Source organism: Ochotona curzoniae, unplaced genomic scaffold (assembly GCF_017591425.1).
Source record: "Ochotona curzoniae isolate NIBS_2020 unplaced genomic scaffold, NIBS_Ocur_1.0 contig_2688, whole genome shotgun sequence".
NCBI lineage: Eukaryota > Metazoa > Chordata > Mammalia > Lagomorpha > Ochotonidae > Ochotona > Ochotona curzoniae.
In genome coordinates, this window is record NW_024465553.1 from 17,969,779 (window position 1) to 17,987,104 (window position 17,326).

The 17,326-nt window shown below is 48.2% G+C and overlaps 2 protein-coding genes across 2 annotated transcripts; both read right to left on the reverse strand.

The window, feature by feature from the left end:
- Positions 1 to 1,127: 1,127 nt before the first annotated feature.
- Positions 1,128 to 4,460, reverse strand: LOC121153224 (peroxisomal succinyl-coenzyme A thioesterase-like). The gene is made up of 3 exons (XM_040975702.1): positions 4,001 to 4,460; positions 2,753 to 2,955; positions 1,128 to 1,727 (listed from the first exon to the last, which is right to left on the reverse strand). The coding sequence occupies exons 1-3, from the start codon at positions 4,458 to 4,460 to the stop codon at positions 1,128 to 1,130; spliced, it is 1,263 nt and encodes a 420-aa protein (XP_040831636.1).
- A 3,517-nt stretch (positions 4,461 to 7,977) lies between these two features.
- On the reverse strand, positions 7,978 to 11,358 carry LOC121153139 (peroxisomal succinyl-coenzyme A thioesterase-like). The gene is made up of 3 exons (XM_040975606.1): positions 10,899 to 11,358; positions 9,659 to 9,861; positions 7,978 to 8,666 (listed from the first exon to the last, which is right to left on the reverse strand). Exons 1-3 carry the CDS (start codon positions 11,356 to 11,358, stop codon positions 8,061 to 8,063), a joined length of 1,269 nt encoding a protein of 422 aa, XP_040831540.1. The 3' UTR covers positions 7,978 to 8,060.
- Between the last annotated feature and the right edge of the window lie 5,968 nt (positions 11,359 to 17,326).

Here is a 17,326-nt window from a genome sequence, read left to right on the forward strand (position 1 = left end):
GCTGGCTGTTGCGGATCAGCCCACTCCACATCTAAACCTTGGGTGTGCCTGTGTGTGCTACAGCTTGACCAGCCCAGTCTGTTCCCAACCCCAGTACCCATGAGTGTTGATGAGTTCCATAGTCATGCCTATCTCATTCTATCACACCCCTCTCCAGCCATTGAGCAAAATAGTTGTATGAAAATACCACAGGGATGAGACCACAATGCCTGACAGAATCTGTTCACAGACCTGATTTTCTCATGTCCTGGTGTTTTGGACCAGCCTAATGTGGTACACTCCCTGCACTAACACTCACAAGTGGATACTGTGGGTGAGCCCTGACAGGAAGGCCTCCAGTCATGGCTTTTGTGTGCCTCAGTAGGAGGTAGTTGATAACAACAGACACAGCTCAGTCTCCCACATGGGAGTATTGGTGTGGTCCCAAAACCAATTATTTACTTCATCTAAATTAACCAGTCCCAGTCCCCTAATTTACCTAAAGTGCAGTTGCCTGGTTGATAAAATCCCCAGCAAATACTACTCATCTGTCACTGTTCTCCCTCAACAGTCACTGTTCTCCCTCAACAGTCCTCCCTCCCATACGCCTCTAGACCTACTTCCCTGGCAAACCACAAACAACCAACCCTCCATGCATATCCCACAGGCAAAAAGTCCACAAGCATGCAGATTCCCAAGCCCAATCTTCCCGTGGTGTGCAACACCAGCCTGGGGTCCTGCCTGCCTACCCAGGGCCCATGCACATTTGGGTGTGGGTCCCCAGAGCCTGTATGCTGACACCTCTCCCAACATATATTTAGAAAAAAAAAAAACCAAAAAGAAACAAGAACATAGGCAACAATGCTGGCACACTGGCATAGATAACTCAAACCTGGCATTAACCAGACCCAGGATGCCCAATAGCTATTAGCTACTTTTCTCCCAGAAGTGTAACACTTGTCTAGGTACAACGCAATCTAGGCAGTTGCCTACAATTGGAGTGCAAAAACAACCTTTCAATAAAGTTACCCAAACACACTAGAAAGGATATGAATTTAGTGTTATGCAATAGACAAATGACTCACATACAGTTACTGAATGCTTGAATTCAACCTTGAGTCTCCCAAGTCAACATTAGACAAAATACATTACAGTTTAGGGGCAGGTCTCATCTGGGCACCTCCAAGGTGTTTGCCAAAGAAGGATATTATCTCCTTCCAGGCATCTACCTGGGCAAAAGAATGAGCACTGGGCTCCATACCCCTGAAATTAGGATAGTTTGGTAGTCTGTGCAAGGAAGCTGGAAACATGGGGAAGAAAGGAGGCTCAATGTAATGCCCAGTGCCAGCATACAAGAAGACGTTGAGACTGTTCTTTCCGTTTCTATATTGCCGGTCACAGAGAAAAAGGGCAAATAACTGGCACCTTTGGATGTGGGGATCCTTACCAACAATGCACAGGATGGGCCCCTGGGCCTTCTCTACTGGAATCATACTGGAATGCCCTCCTACAACATTTTTCCGGATATCCACAATGTCTAGGAAGTTTGAGAATTCTCTCTTGATTCTGCTCATGTCAGGATCCAATGGTAGGATGCTGATCTGTCGGTAGTGTATGGGCATATCTTCAATGAACCCAAATCCATTGATGGAAACAGTGGCTGAGACATTCTTCAAGAAGGAAGCCATCAAGATACAAATGTCAGCTCCTAGAGAAATACCCAGAAGCCCAATGCCTGGTCCCTTGACCTGAAAGGAAATCAGTGAGGAGAGATGAGTCAGGAATTTATGCAACACACAAACACCTTTGTCTATATAACTAGAGATGCTCTTGGCTTTCACTGATGACTTGCCTGCAACCTCAGTTCACAGGGGTGACATCCGTTGGACTAAGTAGCTGGCTGAATACATGGTCAACCAGTTTTAGCCACAGTGGCAAACACAGACACTGGTTATAAAAAAAATCTTCCAGAGCATCAGTCACAAGATGGGACTGAACCACAGAGTCTGTGAATTACAGGATCTCCTTGGGACAGGCCCCATTCAAGGCTTAAATGTGGCCGTGGGGTTTCCATTGGTCACACAGCAAGTTAAGCTACCACCTGTGACACCAGCTAGCCATATTGGAGAGCTGGCTGCTCTGCTTCTGACTCGGCTTCCTGCTATGTGCCTGGGAAGGCAGAGGAGGGTGAAATAATTGGACCACTGCCACTCACCTGGGAGACCAGGCTGGGCTCAGGGCTCCAGGCTCCAGGCTCCAGGCTCTGCCATGACCTAAACCTGACTATGGTTGTGGATCCAAATTCAGACCCCGTCTAATATATGGGCAAATGATTACCTTTCCAGAAATTAAGCAAGGTTGCAGAGTCCAACTAAGTGATCCTTGGCCTCTAAGGTGGTAGGCAAGTTCTGATCAAAATATGGGGAACATGCTCTGATGTCAGAAAATGAAAAAGATGAAAGCTCAAGCATGCAAAGTAATCAGAAGTTCAATTTGAATTACAAAGGGGGTTTAAATGCTAGTAGTAAACTCTCACCCAGAATTGGTGATTAATTCTACAGCATGAACCCATTTGACAGGAAGTGGAAATAAGGGGCACTAGAAGCCCATGTCAGTCTCACACACACACACACACACACACACACACACACACACACACAGACACACACACACGTCTGTGATTAACTAGCGGCAGCACAGCCCCTGGCACAGGTGGCATGCACTATGAAGAGATTTCTGGAGAGACTGATTCAATAAAGGGCATGACGAGAACCTGGGGGTGTTCAATCATGTAGCACAGAGCTTCTTCAAAGTAGTCCAGGTTTATGCTGTCACATTTCTTAGGGAGATCTTCAAAGTTATAAAAAGCTAGCGCCATTGTGGCAAAGCCATGGCCAGCCAGAAGGCTGGCTCGATATTCCATGAGGCCCCCTCCAACACCAAAGATGTCAATGACCCCAGGGAAGGGTCCAGGTCCTAAAGAAGGGAACAAGATAAAGGGGAGGCATTATACAACTTAAGAAATTTGCTTTGCTTGTAGACACCTTTCCAATTCAGTGTGTTCCTAGGACAGCAGGAGAAAAAAAAAAAAAAAAAAGATCCCCAGGTCACCTATGATAAGGAAAGGCAGCTACAATCTCTTGGGGGCAGGGGCAAACTTCTAGGACTCTTTACTGGTAAGGGAGTCGCAAAGAGTTTGGCAAATGAACATATCATGGAAGAAGTTCCATGTTTGAGGCAGTGTTGACTTTGAGTGCTCTGTGGGAGCTTGGACATGGGAATTAGGAAGCTGAAACAAGCCTGGATGCCGTGGGATAACTAACCCATGCGGGTAGCTCCACTTTGGATCCAGCTGGCTGTGTATGCACCAGGCAAAGCAGAGAAAATGGCCCAAGTGCTTGAACCCCTTCACCTATGTGGGAGCCCCAAATGAAGTTCGAGACCCTGGCCACTGCTGTTATGTGGAGAGTGAACCAGGGGGTGAAGCGTAGTCACCTTTTCTCTTCTCTCTCTTACCCTCCCTTCCATTCTGCCTTTTCAAACAAATCTTTGAAAACAGACAAAAAGGATGCCAAAGCAAAGCACGAGGTAGTGTTGCATCCTCCCTTAGCTTTCTGTGTACTGATTTTGCAGAGGACTTCTCTTGGCTGGACAGACAGCAAAGAAAAATGCCCAGGTGGGGAAGTCTTCATTGTGCTCTGAAGTGGGGAAAAGTCCCAGTGTGCCAGGACACTGGAGAAGTGGCCACAGCCTGCATGACTGGCATCATTTTTCCCAAACACCACTCAGACTGATGCCTGTAGAGGTGGGCAGGGCAGGAATTAAGAGCAGATTAGTCTGCTTTCTCTCCTGCAGACTAACAAGGCTGGGTTATTACACGGATTAAACAAGGCAGTGCAGGTAAAAACTCCATTTGTGGGGAGTGGCCATTGCCATAGTCAAAGCCTGCTTCTCTGACCAAACCCCATCTACAGCCGCACTGGGAATCACCTGCCACAGATTCCTCAGAAGCCAGACTCACCTGGCGGCAGGAAGAGCGTGGCCCGCACCCGGCCCGCGCGCACCGCCTCACGCCGCACCCCCGGCGGCAGGAAGTGGCGCTCCAGCACCGCGCGGGTCAACACCCGCTCCGGCTCGGGGTCGTGGCCGTCCAGCACCTCCAGCTCCACTACGAACGGCGTCTGCACGTCCCGCTTGATCAGCCGCCACAAGCGCCTGTCGGGCTCCATGGCCCAGAACAGCCCCATGGGCTCGAGCCCGGCGAAGCTGCCGCCCAGCGCGGGCGCGCGCTCCAGGTCCAGCTCGCCGCGGGCATCGGCGCAGTAGCGCGCGTGGGCGCGGAAGAGCGCGCCCTTCTCGTCGCGCAGGGCCGAGCGCAGCGTGACCGGCTGCTCGGGGGCCAGGCCGCGAACGGCGATGCGCAGCGGCTCGTCCCAGCAAGAGGGGCCCGCGGGCTCCACGCTCACAGCCGCGCCTTCCATCCCGGTCGTGGAGCAAAAGTGGAGCCGGGAAGCTGGAAGTGGCGGCCTAAGTGCCCTCGGAGGTCGTGGCGAGCGCGCGGGGAGTCGCAACAAAGTCCGGCGCCGGGAGCGCACGGACGCTCCAGCAGGCGTTTGGAGGCTGCCAAGGCGTGCGTGGACCACGCTCAGCTCCTCTGAGGCGCAAGGAGCAAGGAGTCCGGCTCTTTTCTGAGGTACCGGGAGCACAGCTGTTCGGCGGCCGGGGCGGGGCCGGGACGCCCATAGGTTCTGGGAGGGAGGCGGGCCCCGCTCGGAGTGCGAATCTCTGCCCTGTTTGGATGGAAGGTGTTGTTGGGAGATCGCCAGGTGGAAATAGGGACGTGGATGAGAGCAAGCCGTGGACTCCACGGCGACTTGCAAACTTGACTTTTCCTGAAGTAGAACCTTGTCTTAGTTCGCTGCTTGCTGCTATGACAGGATGATGGTGTGACGGACAATCGCTTCAAGAACACAGGGTTTATTTCCTACAGCTGAGTGGGCTAAATCCACTCCTGCCAGGGTTCCTGCTTGCTGTGTCATCCCCTGGTCAAAGGGCAGACGGGCGGGCCAGAAGGCTGCGGGAAGAAGGGGACCGCACTCATTGTTTTGCCGGAAGCCCAGTCCGGGAATAAATAACCCAGTCTCACCACAGGGACAGGGCCGCACTCGGGAGCACTGAGCCCTCGGGATTTAAGCATCTCTTCAAAGTCCCATCTCTGCCTTCTGCCTCATTGGGCGTTCCTTTCCAACACGTGAGATTGGGGCGACCCTATGGCAAACTTGAAGCCCACAGGTACGGTTCAGTGAGGGTGTGCAAGCCCAGCATACCTGTGGAAGCATGCAAAGGGGTCCTTGGCAGCCCCTCAGCTGCGGCACGTAGCCCCGCTGCAGGCACTTGTCCCTGGCTCTGAGGTGACACATCCTCATCTGTGGCTTGTCTTCTCCGTGTTTGTGTGCCTTCCCACACCGTGCTAACGAGAATCATCAGTGACCTAGGCTGCTGTTACACTCTCTCTACTGTGAGCATGCCATTTGTGATTTTAAAGGCGTTTGTTCATTTCCTGTTATGGGGTTTCCATCGTTGCCAGTTTAGAACTGTTAGGCATACGGTTATGGATATGAAGAAAGCATGTGTTTTGCTGGGCTTGTGTAAGTGTGCATCGACAGTGTACAGGAGTGGAAGTGCTGTGCCTCGGGGAATGGGAAACTTCAGTCTCACTAGATCTTAGTAGCAACCTTAGAATATGGACTTAGAGTGCTATAGCTATAATGTATCAACTCTATAAATCTATCATGCTATGTGCATATGTGTGTGTATATATCCAAATATGGTGTTTACTCATATAGATATTACCTTTGGTTGCTGTCCCATCTGTTTTGCTGCCGAGTTGACGTGTGTACAAAACACCAGGAGCATTTTTCAAATACTACAGAGGACACAACTGCCTGCCCTCATTCTTTTTTCTTCCTGTTGCTGACATTTGAAGTTACTTCAACAAGTATTCCGCTGGTCCCTAAGCCTCATTGTTTACAACATGGATTCTTTCCTGGACATGTTTTTCACCTTCAAGGAAGCATTATCGGGGCTGGCATTGAGGCATAAAGAATAAAGCTGCTGCTTAAGAAGCAGCCAACAAACCCTCCTTACATCAGAATCCATGTGGTGTGAAAAGTCAGGCCTGGCGTGATGGCTCAGTGGCTACATCCACCCCTTGCATGTGCTGGTATCCCGTATGGGCGCCGGTTTGTGTCTCTCTGCCCCACTTCCCTTCCATCTCCCTGTTTGTTGCCTGGGAAAGCAGTTGAGAATGGCCCAAAACTTTGGGGCTCTGATCCTGTGTGAGGGACCCAGAAAAAGCTCCTGTCTCATGGCTTCAGATGGGCTCACCTCCTGCCATTATAGGCACTTGGGGCCTGAATGAGTAGATGGGAGATCTCTCTCTAACTCTGGCTTTTAAGTAAAAAAAATTTTTTAAATCTTTTTAAAAAGTAGTATCTTAATCTCAGAAACTGAGGTCATGGTTCCTACCCTATAACAGAACAGGAACCTCTGAAAAGGGAGACGGATGCTCAGCATTCATTTTTGTAAGATTTATTTTTAAAATTTTTATTGGAGAGTCAGATATAAACAGAGGATGAGAGAAAGAAAGATCTTATGTCCGATGATTCACTCCCCAAGTGACCACAACTGCTGATGCTGTGTCGATGTGGAGCCAGGAGCCAGGAACTTCCTCCAGGTCTCCCACGTAGGTACAGGATCCCAAGGCTTTGGGCCATCCTTGACTGCCTTCCCGTGCCACAAGCAGGAAGCTGGATTTGAAGTGGAGCTGCTGGGATTAGAACTGGTGCCCATATGAGATCTTGGCATTCAAGGCGAGGACTTCAGCTACTAGGCCATGCCACTGGGCCGTGCCAGCATTCTTTTAAGCAGCCCCTCCAAAAATTTAAGGCAGTTTTTTTAAAGATTTATTTTTTAATTGGAGTCAGATCTAAAGAGAGGAGGAGAGATGGCAAAAAATATCTTGCATCTAATGCTTTCCCAGGCAACTGGCAGTGAGCCTGATGCAAAGTGGAGCAGCCAGGACATGAACCAATGCCCATATGGGATCCTGCCACATGGAAGGCGAAGATGTTAGCTACTAGGCCATTATATCGTGTCATTAAGCTTTTGCTCATGTCATGAATGAATTTCTTAACAAAAATAACGTTTAATGACACACTACACTGTTGTAAAGCTCTTGTTTTACTTCTAACAGTAATCTTCTACTAGAGGCATTAAAGGCTAAAATTCCTAGAGAAACACTCTGTCCAGTTTGTTCTATTCTCCTCCTTCTGCTACAGTACCAAATGTGCTGCCATAATCTCCTTTTACAACAGGGATGGAGTCTACCTTTCAATGTCTTTCATTACATAGGACGTGTTTGTGCAAAGACTTCTCTAGACTGAGTTTCTTAACCTAAAATAGCCAGTCTCAGTCCCCTCATTTACTTAAAGTGCAGTTGCCTGGCTGGTGAAGTCCCCAGCCATTACTCCTCACCTGTCACATTCTCCCTCAGCAGTCCTCCCTCCCACACATCTCTAGACCCACGTCCCTGAGCAAACCACAAACCCACAAGCATGCAGATTCCCAAGCCCAATCTTCCCGTGGTGTGCAACACCAGCCTGGGGTCCTGCCTGCCTACCCAGGGCCCATGCACATTTGGGTGTGGGTCCCCAGAGCCTGTATGCTGACACCTCTCCCAACATATATTTAGAAAAAAAAAAAAACCAAAAAGAAACAAGAACATAGGCAACAATGCTGGCACACTGGCATAGATAACTCAAACCTGGCATTAACCAGACCCAGGATGCCCAATAGCTATTAGCTACTTTTCTCCCAGAAGTGTAACACTTGTCTAGGTACAACACAATCTAGGCAGTTGCCTACAATTGGAGTGCAAAAACAACCTTTCAATAAAGTTACCCAAACACACTAGAAAGGATATGAATTTAGTGTTATGCAATAGACAAATGACTCACATACAGTTACTGAATGCTTGAATTCAACCTTGAGTCTCCCAAGTCAACATTAGACAAAATACATTACAGTTTAGGGGCAGGTCTCATCTGGGCACCTCCAAGGTATTTGCCAAAGAAGGATATTATCTCCTTCCAGGCATCTACCTGGGCAAGAGAATGAGCTCTGGGCTCCCCACCCCAGAGAACAGGTTTGTTTGGTAGTCTGTGCAAGGAAGCTGGACACATGGGGAAGAAAGGAGGCTCAATGTAATGCCCAGTGCCAGCATAGGCGATGATCTGGGGGCCTTCCTTTCCATGTGCCTGTAGCCGGTCTGAGATTAACTGAGCATATGACTGACTCCTCCAGTTGTGGTCATCCGCACCAACAATGCACAGGATGGGTCCCTGGGCCTTCTCTACTGGAATCATACTGGGATGCTCATGCCCTCCTATAACATCATTCCGGATATCCACAATGTCAAGAAGGCCTGAGAATGCTACCTTGGTTCTCCTCAGGTCATGACCCAATGGTAGGATGCTGGTCTGTTGGTAGTGTATGGGTATATTTGCACTGAACCCAGATCCATTGATGGAAACAGTGGCTGAGACATTCTTCAAGAAGGAAGCCATTGAGAGACAAATGTCAGCTCCTAGAGAAATACCCAGAAGCCCAATGCCTGGTCCCTTGACCTGAAAGGAAATCAGTGAGGAGAGATGAGTCAGGAATTTATGCAACACACAAACACCTTTGTCTATATAACTAGAGATGCTCTTGGCTTTCACTGGTGACTTGCCTGCAACCTCAGTTCACAGGGGTGACATCCGTTGGACTAAGTAGCTGGCTGAATACATGGTCAACCAGTTTTAGCCACAGTGGCAAACACAGACACTGGTTATAAAAAAAATCTTCCAGAGCATCAGTCACAAGATGGGACTGAACCACAGAGTCTGTGAATTACAGGATCCCCTTGGGACAGGCCCCATTCAAGGCTTAAATGTGGCCGTGGGGTTTCCATTGGTCACACAGCAAGTTAAGCTACCACCTGTGACACCAGCTAGCTATATTGGAGAGCTGGCTGCTCTGCTTCTGACTCGGCTTCCTGCTATGTGCCTGGGAAGGCAGAGGAGGAAGAAATAATTGGACCACTGCCACTCACCTGGGAGACCAGGCTGGGCTCAGGGCTCCAGGCTCCAGGCTCTGCCATGACCTAAACCTGAGTATGGTTGTGGATCCAAATTCAGACCCCGTCTAATATATGGGCAAATGATTACCTTTCCAGAAATTAAGCAAGGTTGCAGAGTCCAACTAAGTGATCCTTGGCCTCTAAGGTGGTAGGCAAGTTCTGATCAAAATATGGGGAACATGCTCTGATGTCAGAAAATGAAAAAGATGAAAGCTCAAGCATGCAAAGTAATCAGAAGTTCAATTTGAATTACAAAGGGGGTTTAAATGCTAGTAGTAAACTCTCACCCAGAATTGGTGATTAATTCTACAGCATGAACCCATTTGACAGGAAGTGGAAATAAGGGGCACTAGAAGCCCATGTCAGTCTCACACACACACACACAGACACACACACACGTCTGTGATTAACTAGCGGCAGCACAGCCCCTGGCACAGGTGGCATGCACTATGAAGAGATTTCTGGAGAGACTGATTCAATAAAGGGCATGACGAGAACCTGGGGGTGTTCAATCATGTAGCACAGAGCTTCTTCAAAGTAGTCCAGGTTTATGCTGTCACATTTCTTAGGGAGATCTTCAAAGTTATAAAAAGCTAGCGCCATTGTGGCAAAGCCATGGCCAGCCAGAAGGCTGGCTCGATATTCCATGAGGCCCCCTCCAACACCAAAGATGTCAATGACCCCAGGGAAGGGTCCAGGTCCTAAAGAAGGGAACAAGATAAAGGGGAGGCATTATACAACTTAAGAAATTTGCTTTGCTTGTAGACACCTTTCCAATTCAGTGTGTTCCTAGGACAACAGGAGAAAAAAAAAAAATCCCCAGGTCACCTATGATAAGGAAAGGCAGCTACAATCTCTTGGGGGCAGGGGCAAACTTCTAGGACTCTTTACTGGTAAGGGAGTCGCAAAGAGTTTGGCAAATGAACATATCATGGAAGAAGTTCCATGTTTGAGGCAGTGTTGACTTTGAGTGCTCTGTGGGAGCTTGGACATGGGAATTAGGAAGCTGAAACAAGCCTGGATGCCGTGGGATAACTAACCCATGCGGGTAGCTCCACTTTGGATCCAGCTGGCTGTGTATGCACCAGGCAAAGCAGAGAAAATGGCCCAAGTGCTTGAACCCCTTCACCTATGTGGGAGCCCCAAATGAAGTTCGAGACCCTGGCCACTGCTGTTATGTGGAGAGTGAACCAGGGGGTGAAGCGTAGTCACCTTTTCTCTTCTCTCTTACCCTCCCTTCCATTCTGCCTTTTCAAACAAATCTTTGAAAACACAGACAAAAAGGATGCCAAAGCAAAGCACGAGGTAGTGTTGCATCCTCCCTTAGCTTTCTGTGTACTGATTTTGCAGAGGACTTCTCTTGGCTGGACAGACAGCAAAGAAAAATGCCCAGGTGGGGAAGTCTTCATTGTGCTCTGAAGTGGGGAAAAGTCCCAGTGTGCCAGGACACTGGAGAAGTGGCCACAGCCTGCATGACTGGCATCATTTTTCCCAAACACCACTCAGACTGATGCCTGTAGAGGCGGGCAGGGCAGGAATTAAGAGCAGATTAGTCTGCTTTCTCTCCTGCAGACTAACAAGGCTGGGTTATTACACGGATTAAACAAGGCAGTGCAGGTAAAAACTCCATTTGTGGGGAGTGGCCATTGCCATAGTCAAAGCCTGCTTCTCTGACCAAACCCCATCTACAGCCGCACTGGGAATCACCTGCCACAGATTCCTCAGAAGCCAGACTCACCTGGCGGCAGGAAGAGCGTGGCCCGCACCCGGCCCGCGCGCACCGCCTCACGCCGCACCCCCGGCGGCAGGAAGTGGCGCTCCAGCACCGCGCGGGTCAACACCCGCTCCGGCTCGGGGTCGTGGCCGTCCAGCACCTCCAGCTCCACTACGAACGGCGTCTGCACGTCCCGCTTGGTCAGCCGCCACAAGCGCCTGTCGGGCTCCATGGCCCAGAACAGCCCCATGGGCTCGAGCCCGGCGAAGCTGCCGCCCAGCGCGGGCGCGCGCTCCAGGTCCAGCTCGCCGCGGGCATCGGCGCAGTAGCGCGCGTGGGCGCGGAAGAGCGCGCCCTTCTCGTCGCGCAGGGCCGAGCGCAGCGTGACCGGCTGCTCGGGGGCCAGGCCGCGAACGGCGATGCGCAGCGGCTCGTCCCAGCAAGAGGGGCCCGCGGGCTCCACGCTCACAGCCGCGCCTTCCATCCCGGTCGTGGAGCAAAAGTGGAGCCGGGAAGCTGGAAGTGGCGGCCTAAGTGCCCTCGGAGGTCGTGGCGAGCGCGCGGGGAGTCGCAACAAAGTCCGGCGCCGGGAGCGCACGGACGCTCCAGCAGGCGTTTGGAGGCTGCCAAGGCGTGCGTGGACCACGCTCAGCTCCTCTGAGGCGCAAGGAGCAAGGAGTCCGGCTCTTTTCTGAGGTACCGGGAGCACAGCTGTTCGGCGGCCGGGGCGGGGCCGGGACGCCCATAGGTTCTGGGAGGGAGGCGGGCCCCGCTCGGAGTGCGAATCTCTGCCCTGTTTGGATGGAAGGTGTTGTTGGGAGATCGCCAGGTGGAAATAGGGACGTGGATGAGAGCAAGCCGTGGACTCCACGGCGACTTGCAAACTTGACTTTTCCTGAAGTAGAACCTTGTCTTAGTTCGCTGCTTGCTGCTATGACAGGATGATGGTGTGACGGACAATCGCTTCAAGAACACAGGGTTTATTTCCTACAGCTGAGTGGGCTAAATCCACTTCTGCCAGGGTTCCTGCTTGCTGTGTCATCCCCTGGTCAAAGGGCAGACGGGCGGGCCAGAAGGCTGCGGGAAGAAGGGGACCGCACTCATTGTTTTGCCGGAAGCCCAGTCCGGGAATAAATAACCCAGTCTCACCACAGGGACAGGGCCGCACTCGGGAGCACTGAGCCCTCGGGATTTAAGCATCTCTTCAAAGTCCCATCTCTGCCTTCTGCCTCATTGGGCGTTCCTTTCCAACACGTGAGATTGGGGCGACCCTATGGCAAACTTGAAGCCCACAGGTACGGTTCAGTGAGGGTGTGCAAGCCCAGCATACCTGTGGAAGCATGCAAAGGGGTCCTTGGCAGCCCCTCAGCTGCGGCACGTAGCCCCGCTGCAGGCACTTGTCCCTGGCTCTGAGGTGACACATCCTCATCTGTGGCTTGTCTTCTCCGTGTTTGTGTGCCTTCCCACACCGTGCTAACGAGAATCATCAGTGACCTAGGCTGCTGTTACACTCTCTCTACTGTGAGCATGCCATTTGTGATTTTAAAGGCGTTTGTTCATTTCCTGTTATGGGGTTTCCATCGTTGCCAGTTTAGAACTGTTAGGCATACGGTTATGGATATGAAGAAAGCATGTGTTGTGCTGGGCTTGTGTAAGTGTGCATCGACAGTGTACAGGAGTGGAAGTGCTGTGCCTCGGGGAATGGGAAACTTCAGTCTCACTAGATCTTAGTAGCAACCTTAGAATATGGACTTAGAGTGCTATAGCTATAATGTATCAACTCTATAAATCTATCATGCTATGTGCATATGTGTGTGTATATATCCAAATATGGTGTTTACTCATATAGATATTACCTTTGGTTGCTGTCCCATCTGTTTTGCTGCCGAGTTGACGTGTGTACAAAACACCAGGAGCATTTTTCAAATACTACAGAGGACACAACTGCCTGCCCTCATTCTTTTTTCTTCCTGTTGCTGACATTTGAAGTTACTTCAACAAGTATTCCACTGGTCCCTAAGCCTCATTGTTTACAACATGGATTCTTTCCTGGACACGTTTTTCACCTTCAAGGAAGCATTATCGGGGCTGGCATTGAGGCATAAAGAATAAAGCTGCTGCTTAAGAAGCAGCCAACAAACCCTCCTTACATCGGGATCCATGTGGTGTGAAAAGTCAGGCCTGGCGTGATGGCTCAGTGACTACATCCACCCCTTGCATGTGCTGGTATCCCATATGGGCGCCGGTTTGTGTCTCTCTGCCCCACTTCCCTTCCATCTCCCTGTTTGTGGCCTGGGATAGCAGTCAAGAATAGCCCAAAGCTTTGGGGCTCTGATCCTGTGTGAGGGACCCAGAAGGAGCTCCCGACTCATGGCTTCAGATGGGCTCACCTCCTGCCATTATAGGCACTTGGGGCCTGAATGAGTAGATGGGAGATCTCTCTAACTCTGGCTTTTAAGTAAAAAAATTTTAAAAATCTTTTAAAAAAGTAGTATCTTAATCTCAGAAACTGAGGTCGTGGTTCTTACCCTGCAACCGAACAGGAACCTCTGAAAAGGGAGATGGATGCTCAGCATTCTTTTAAGTAACCCCTCCAATAATTTAAGACAGTTTTTTCAAAAGATTTATTTATTTATTTTAGTTGGAGAGTCAGATATAATGAGAGGTGGCGAGACTCAGAGGAATATTTTCCATCGAACACTTTCCCAAGCAACAAGCAGTGACTGGATGGAAAGTAGAGCACTTGGAGACGAACCCATGCTTATATGGGATCCTGGCACATGGAAGGTTGGACGTTAGCTACTAGGCTATTGTGTCATTTTATTAAATCAGTTGTCACGGAAAATGAAGTTGAATGACACACTGCACCTTTTGTAATGTTCTTGTTTTGTTCTAAGAAGATTCATCTGGTAGAAGCAGTAAATGACAAAATTCCCAGAGAAACACTGTGATTTCCTTTAACATCTCAAAAGCATCTCAGAAAACCTAGTTCCATGTACTGTTCTGAGGAAAAATCACTTAAAAGAGTTACCTGATCCTGTTTAAAACCTTTAAATCTTTTGTTTTTCAATTGATGAGATAATTTTTTCCTACTTAAAAGGAAGGAAAAGTTCTTTAAATTTGACAGAATCATCATATTCAGTATGACAACATGGCATAGAAAATGACACAAGCCTAAAGTGATTTAATGTCATGGCAGATACAAAAAGAAGAATGATTTTCCCATCATTGATTCATCGGAACGAACTGAAAATAAGAGGCCCATCTTTTTCACTTTCCAATATTTTCTTTGGGGGGAGGGTATCAATAATTATCTTCTTTTTATTAAAAATATTAAATTGTGACTTCTCTCACTGATCATTAACTGTCAATTTCCATAGCATATAAAAGGCATATATACTCTGGCCAGTACAGTGACTCAGTCCTCTTCCTGTAAGTGTGGCATCTCATATGGGCACCAGTTCAGTGTCAGCTTGCTGTACTTCCCATCCAGTTCCCTGCTTGTGGCCTGGGAAAGCAGTAGAGGATGTGATCCTGCTCCAACATGGGAGACTAAGATGAAGCTCCTGGCTCCTGGTTTTGAATCGGCTCAGCTCTAGCCATCGTGTCTATGTGGGGGAGAGAACTAGATGATGGAACATCTTTGTCTTTCCTTCTGTCTATAAATCTGGCTTTCCAAAAGAAATAAATAATTCTTTCTAATGAAAAATCAGGTGCAGTGATGTGGCTACATAGTAGATAAGATGGTGCTTGAGAAAGATGGTGCTGCATCCTCTATCAGGATGGCTCAAGAGCTTAGTCCCTTCAACCCACATGGGAGGCCTGGATGAAACTCCTGGCTCCTTCTTGCACCTTGCACCGGCTAGGTCAGTCATTGTGGCCAGTTGGGAAGTGAGTAGATGAACTATCTTTCTCTGTTGTCTCTCTCTCTCTCTCTCTCTCTCTCTCTCTCTCTCTCTGTAGCTTTGTCTTTCAAAGAAAATAAATGAATCTTTATATTAGAAACAAATGGGAAAAGAAGTTAATTTATCCTTTTGTAGTAAACTCACCACAAAAGTATAACATGGAAACAAAGTGTTGCATACTGATAGACCCTAGTACAAGCTTTTAAAATGAATATTTTTTACATAAAAAAGTGGAGTTTACACAGCTGCAATACAGGTGTGTTTACCCTTCCCACCAATTTTTGCCATAGTATCAAATTTCTGGGTACTTTAGTTTATCTTTCCTTAGTATGAATTTTAAGATTAGACATATAAGGCCTTGAATTTTTTTTTTTGAAGATTTATTTATTTCATTGAAAGTCAAAGACATTGAGCTGCTTGTTCACTCTCCAGTTAGCCACAATGGCCAGGGCTGGACCAGGCCAGAGCCAGGACCCAGGAATTCTTTCAGATTTCCATATGGGTGGCAGGGTGGCATCTTCTACTGCTTTTTCCAGACCATTATCTGGCAGCTGGAGGAGAAATGGAACAGCTGGGACATGAACCAGTGTCACAGGCAGCAGCTTTACCAGCCACACCACAATACTGGCCCCAAAGCCTTTGAATTTTTTGCTGTTAAAATCGGTGCTATAGTTTATGAAGCACAAGGTTTTTAAAGACCTTTTTTTTTTTTTAAAAACATTGAGGGTTTGTTTGTTTGTTTGTTTGTTTATTCTTGGAAAAGGAGGTATACAGAGAAAGATCTTTTATCCTCTGGTTCACTCCCTAAGTGGCTGCGTTGGCTGGAGCTCAGCCAATCCAAAGCCAGGAGCCAGGAGCCTCTTCCAGGTCTCCCACGTAGGTGCAGGTCCTAAGGCTTTGGGCCATCCTCGACTGCTTTCCCAGGTCACAAGCAGGAAGCTGGATGGGAAGTGGAGCAGCCAGGATACAAACAAGTACTCTTCTGACATGGCACTTGAAGTCCTCTGCAAGTCTAAATGAGCTGACTATTATGTCTGTCTTCTGTAACCTGGGCATGCTATCCTCTGCGTAGCCATCAGCAATCAAGAAGGCCCAGTCCCAATACATGTATTCTATTGTTGAACCACCAATCCTGTGATTTTTCCTGTATCCTCTTTTGAGTCCAGAGGTCCAGTTGTGTAATCCCTCAAAAAACCTGATGTGGGGTGGCCTCAGACCTGACTCTTGTATGTGCCAGGCAGTACAGGGTCTGGTTGTCTGTCACCCACATCAGCCAAGATACAGTGGTAATTGCAGTTGCCTGGTCAGTTCCATCACCAGCCCATGTCCTTTGCAAACTGATGAGTATTATGGCCCAGCCTAACCCAGCCTGCCCCAGGCCTGGCCACTGCATATGCCAGTGGAAACTGCAGCCTAGTTAGGGCAACCCCCAGGAACTCCAATTAGGCCCACCCCTATCACCGGTTTTTGCACATGCCAGTATGTACAGCAGACTATTCTGGTACCTGCAGCATCCCAATGGGACTCTTGTGTTATACCTATGGGTGTTGCAGCTTAGCCCAGCCCATCCCACCCCATAACACATATACCAATGGATGCTGCCCATGTGGCATATTTGTAGAATATCAAATGGCCTCTAGATGCATGAAAAATGTAAAAAGAACTGTTCCTTCTTAAAATGGTGTCTGCTATGGCTGCCATGTCTCCTCGTCCATGTCTGCTCAGAACTGCCTCCTGGGTGAGAGGTAGAGTCCTCCTTCCTACTCAAGGGTCTGACTAAATGTTATTAAGAAATTATGATGTCCTATAAAATCTAAAAAAAGAAAAGTCATTACTACAGAATCCTTTAAAATTCCAGAAGTATCCACGTGGGTGTTTCACACAATATTTTTCTGAAGCACAGTATCAATTATATCATTTCCCTTCACACAGACCTTCAAGTTCTTCCCTGTGTGTCCAATGAAATTCATTTACAGCCATCCACCCCAGGCATGGTCCTGTCTTAGTAGTTTTACCATATTGCTACATTATATTTACCAATACTTTACCATGAGCTATTTAGATTCTTATATTTGAACAAATCTCATTTCTTCTAACACCAAGTCTGTGGGCCTATTTCCATTTCCTGAAATGCTTTCCATCCTCAACTCAAACTTTAAAACATAACACACATATATTCCTATATAGTATACATATAGTTTACATGACAACCTGACATAATGCATGACAACATTTATTAGAATGATTTACTTTGAGATGCTATTGTAAGTTAAAAAGAGACACAGGAACATCCTAAAAGAGTGGACATACAAACACTGGCATGGTTTCCAGTGCTTGGCAACGGTACAGCACAACAGGGTTCTCTTATACAGTGTTGCAGATGGTTTAGATGGACATTTAAAAAAATTGATTTAGAGAGGGAGAGAATGATAATATGTGAACCATTTTCTACTGAGTTATTTTCTCCATTCTCAAAATTTTTACGAACTCTGATAGCTTCAAATTCAGGAACTGAAGTCTTGTTCCGTACGACCCTTATCACATGCC

Excerpts from the sequence above, each read along its gene's own strand:
- LOC121153224 (XM_040975702.1), bottom strand. The coding sequence starts at position 4,460 with ATGGAAGGCGCGGCTGTGAGCGTGGAGCCCGCGGGCCCCTCTTGCTGG. Across the intron at positions 2,956-4,000 it reads CACGCTCTTCCTGCCGCCAG|GACCTGGACCCTTCCCTGGG; the intron begins GTGAGTCTGGCT and ends TCCCTTCTTTAG. Across the intron at positions 1,728-2,752 it reads ACATGATTGAACACCCCCAG|GTCAAGGGACCAGGCATTGG; the intron begins GTTCTCGTCATG and ends ATTTCCTTTCAG.
- LOC121153139 (XM_040975606.1), bottom strand. The coding sequence starts at position 11,358 with ATGGAAGGCGCGGCTGTGAGCGTGGAGCCCGCGGGCCCCTCTTGCTGG. Across the intron at positions 9,862-10,898 it reads CACGCTCTTCCTGCCGCCAG|GACCTGGACCCTTCCCTGGG; the intron begins GTGAGTCTGGCT and ends TCCCTTCTTTAG. Across the intron at positions 8,667-9,658 it reads ACATGATTGAACACCCCCAG|GTCAAGGGACCAGGCATTGG; the intron begins GTTCTCGTCATG and ends ATTTCCTTTCAG.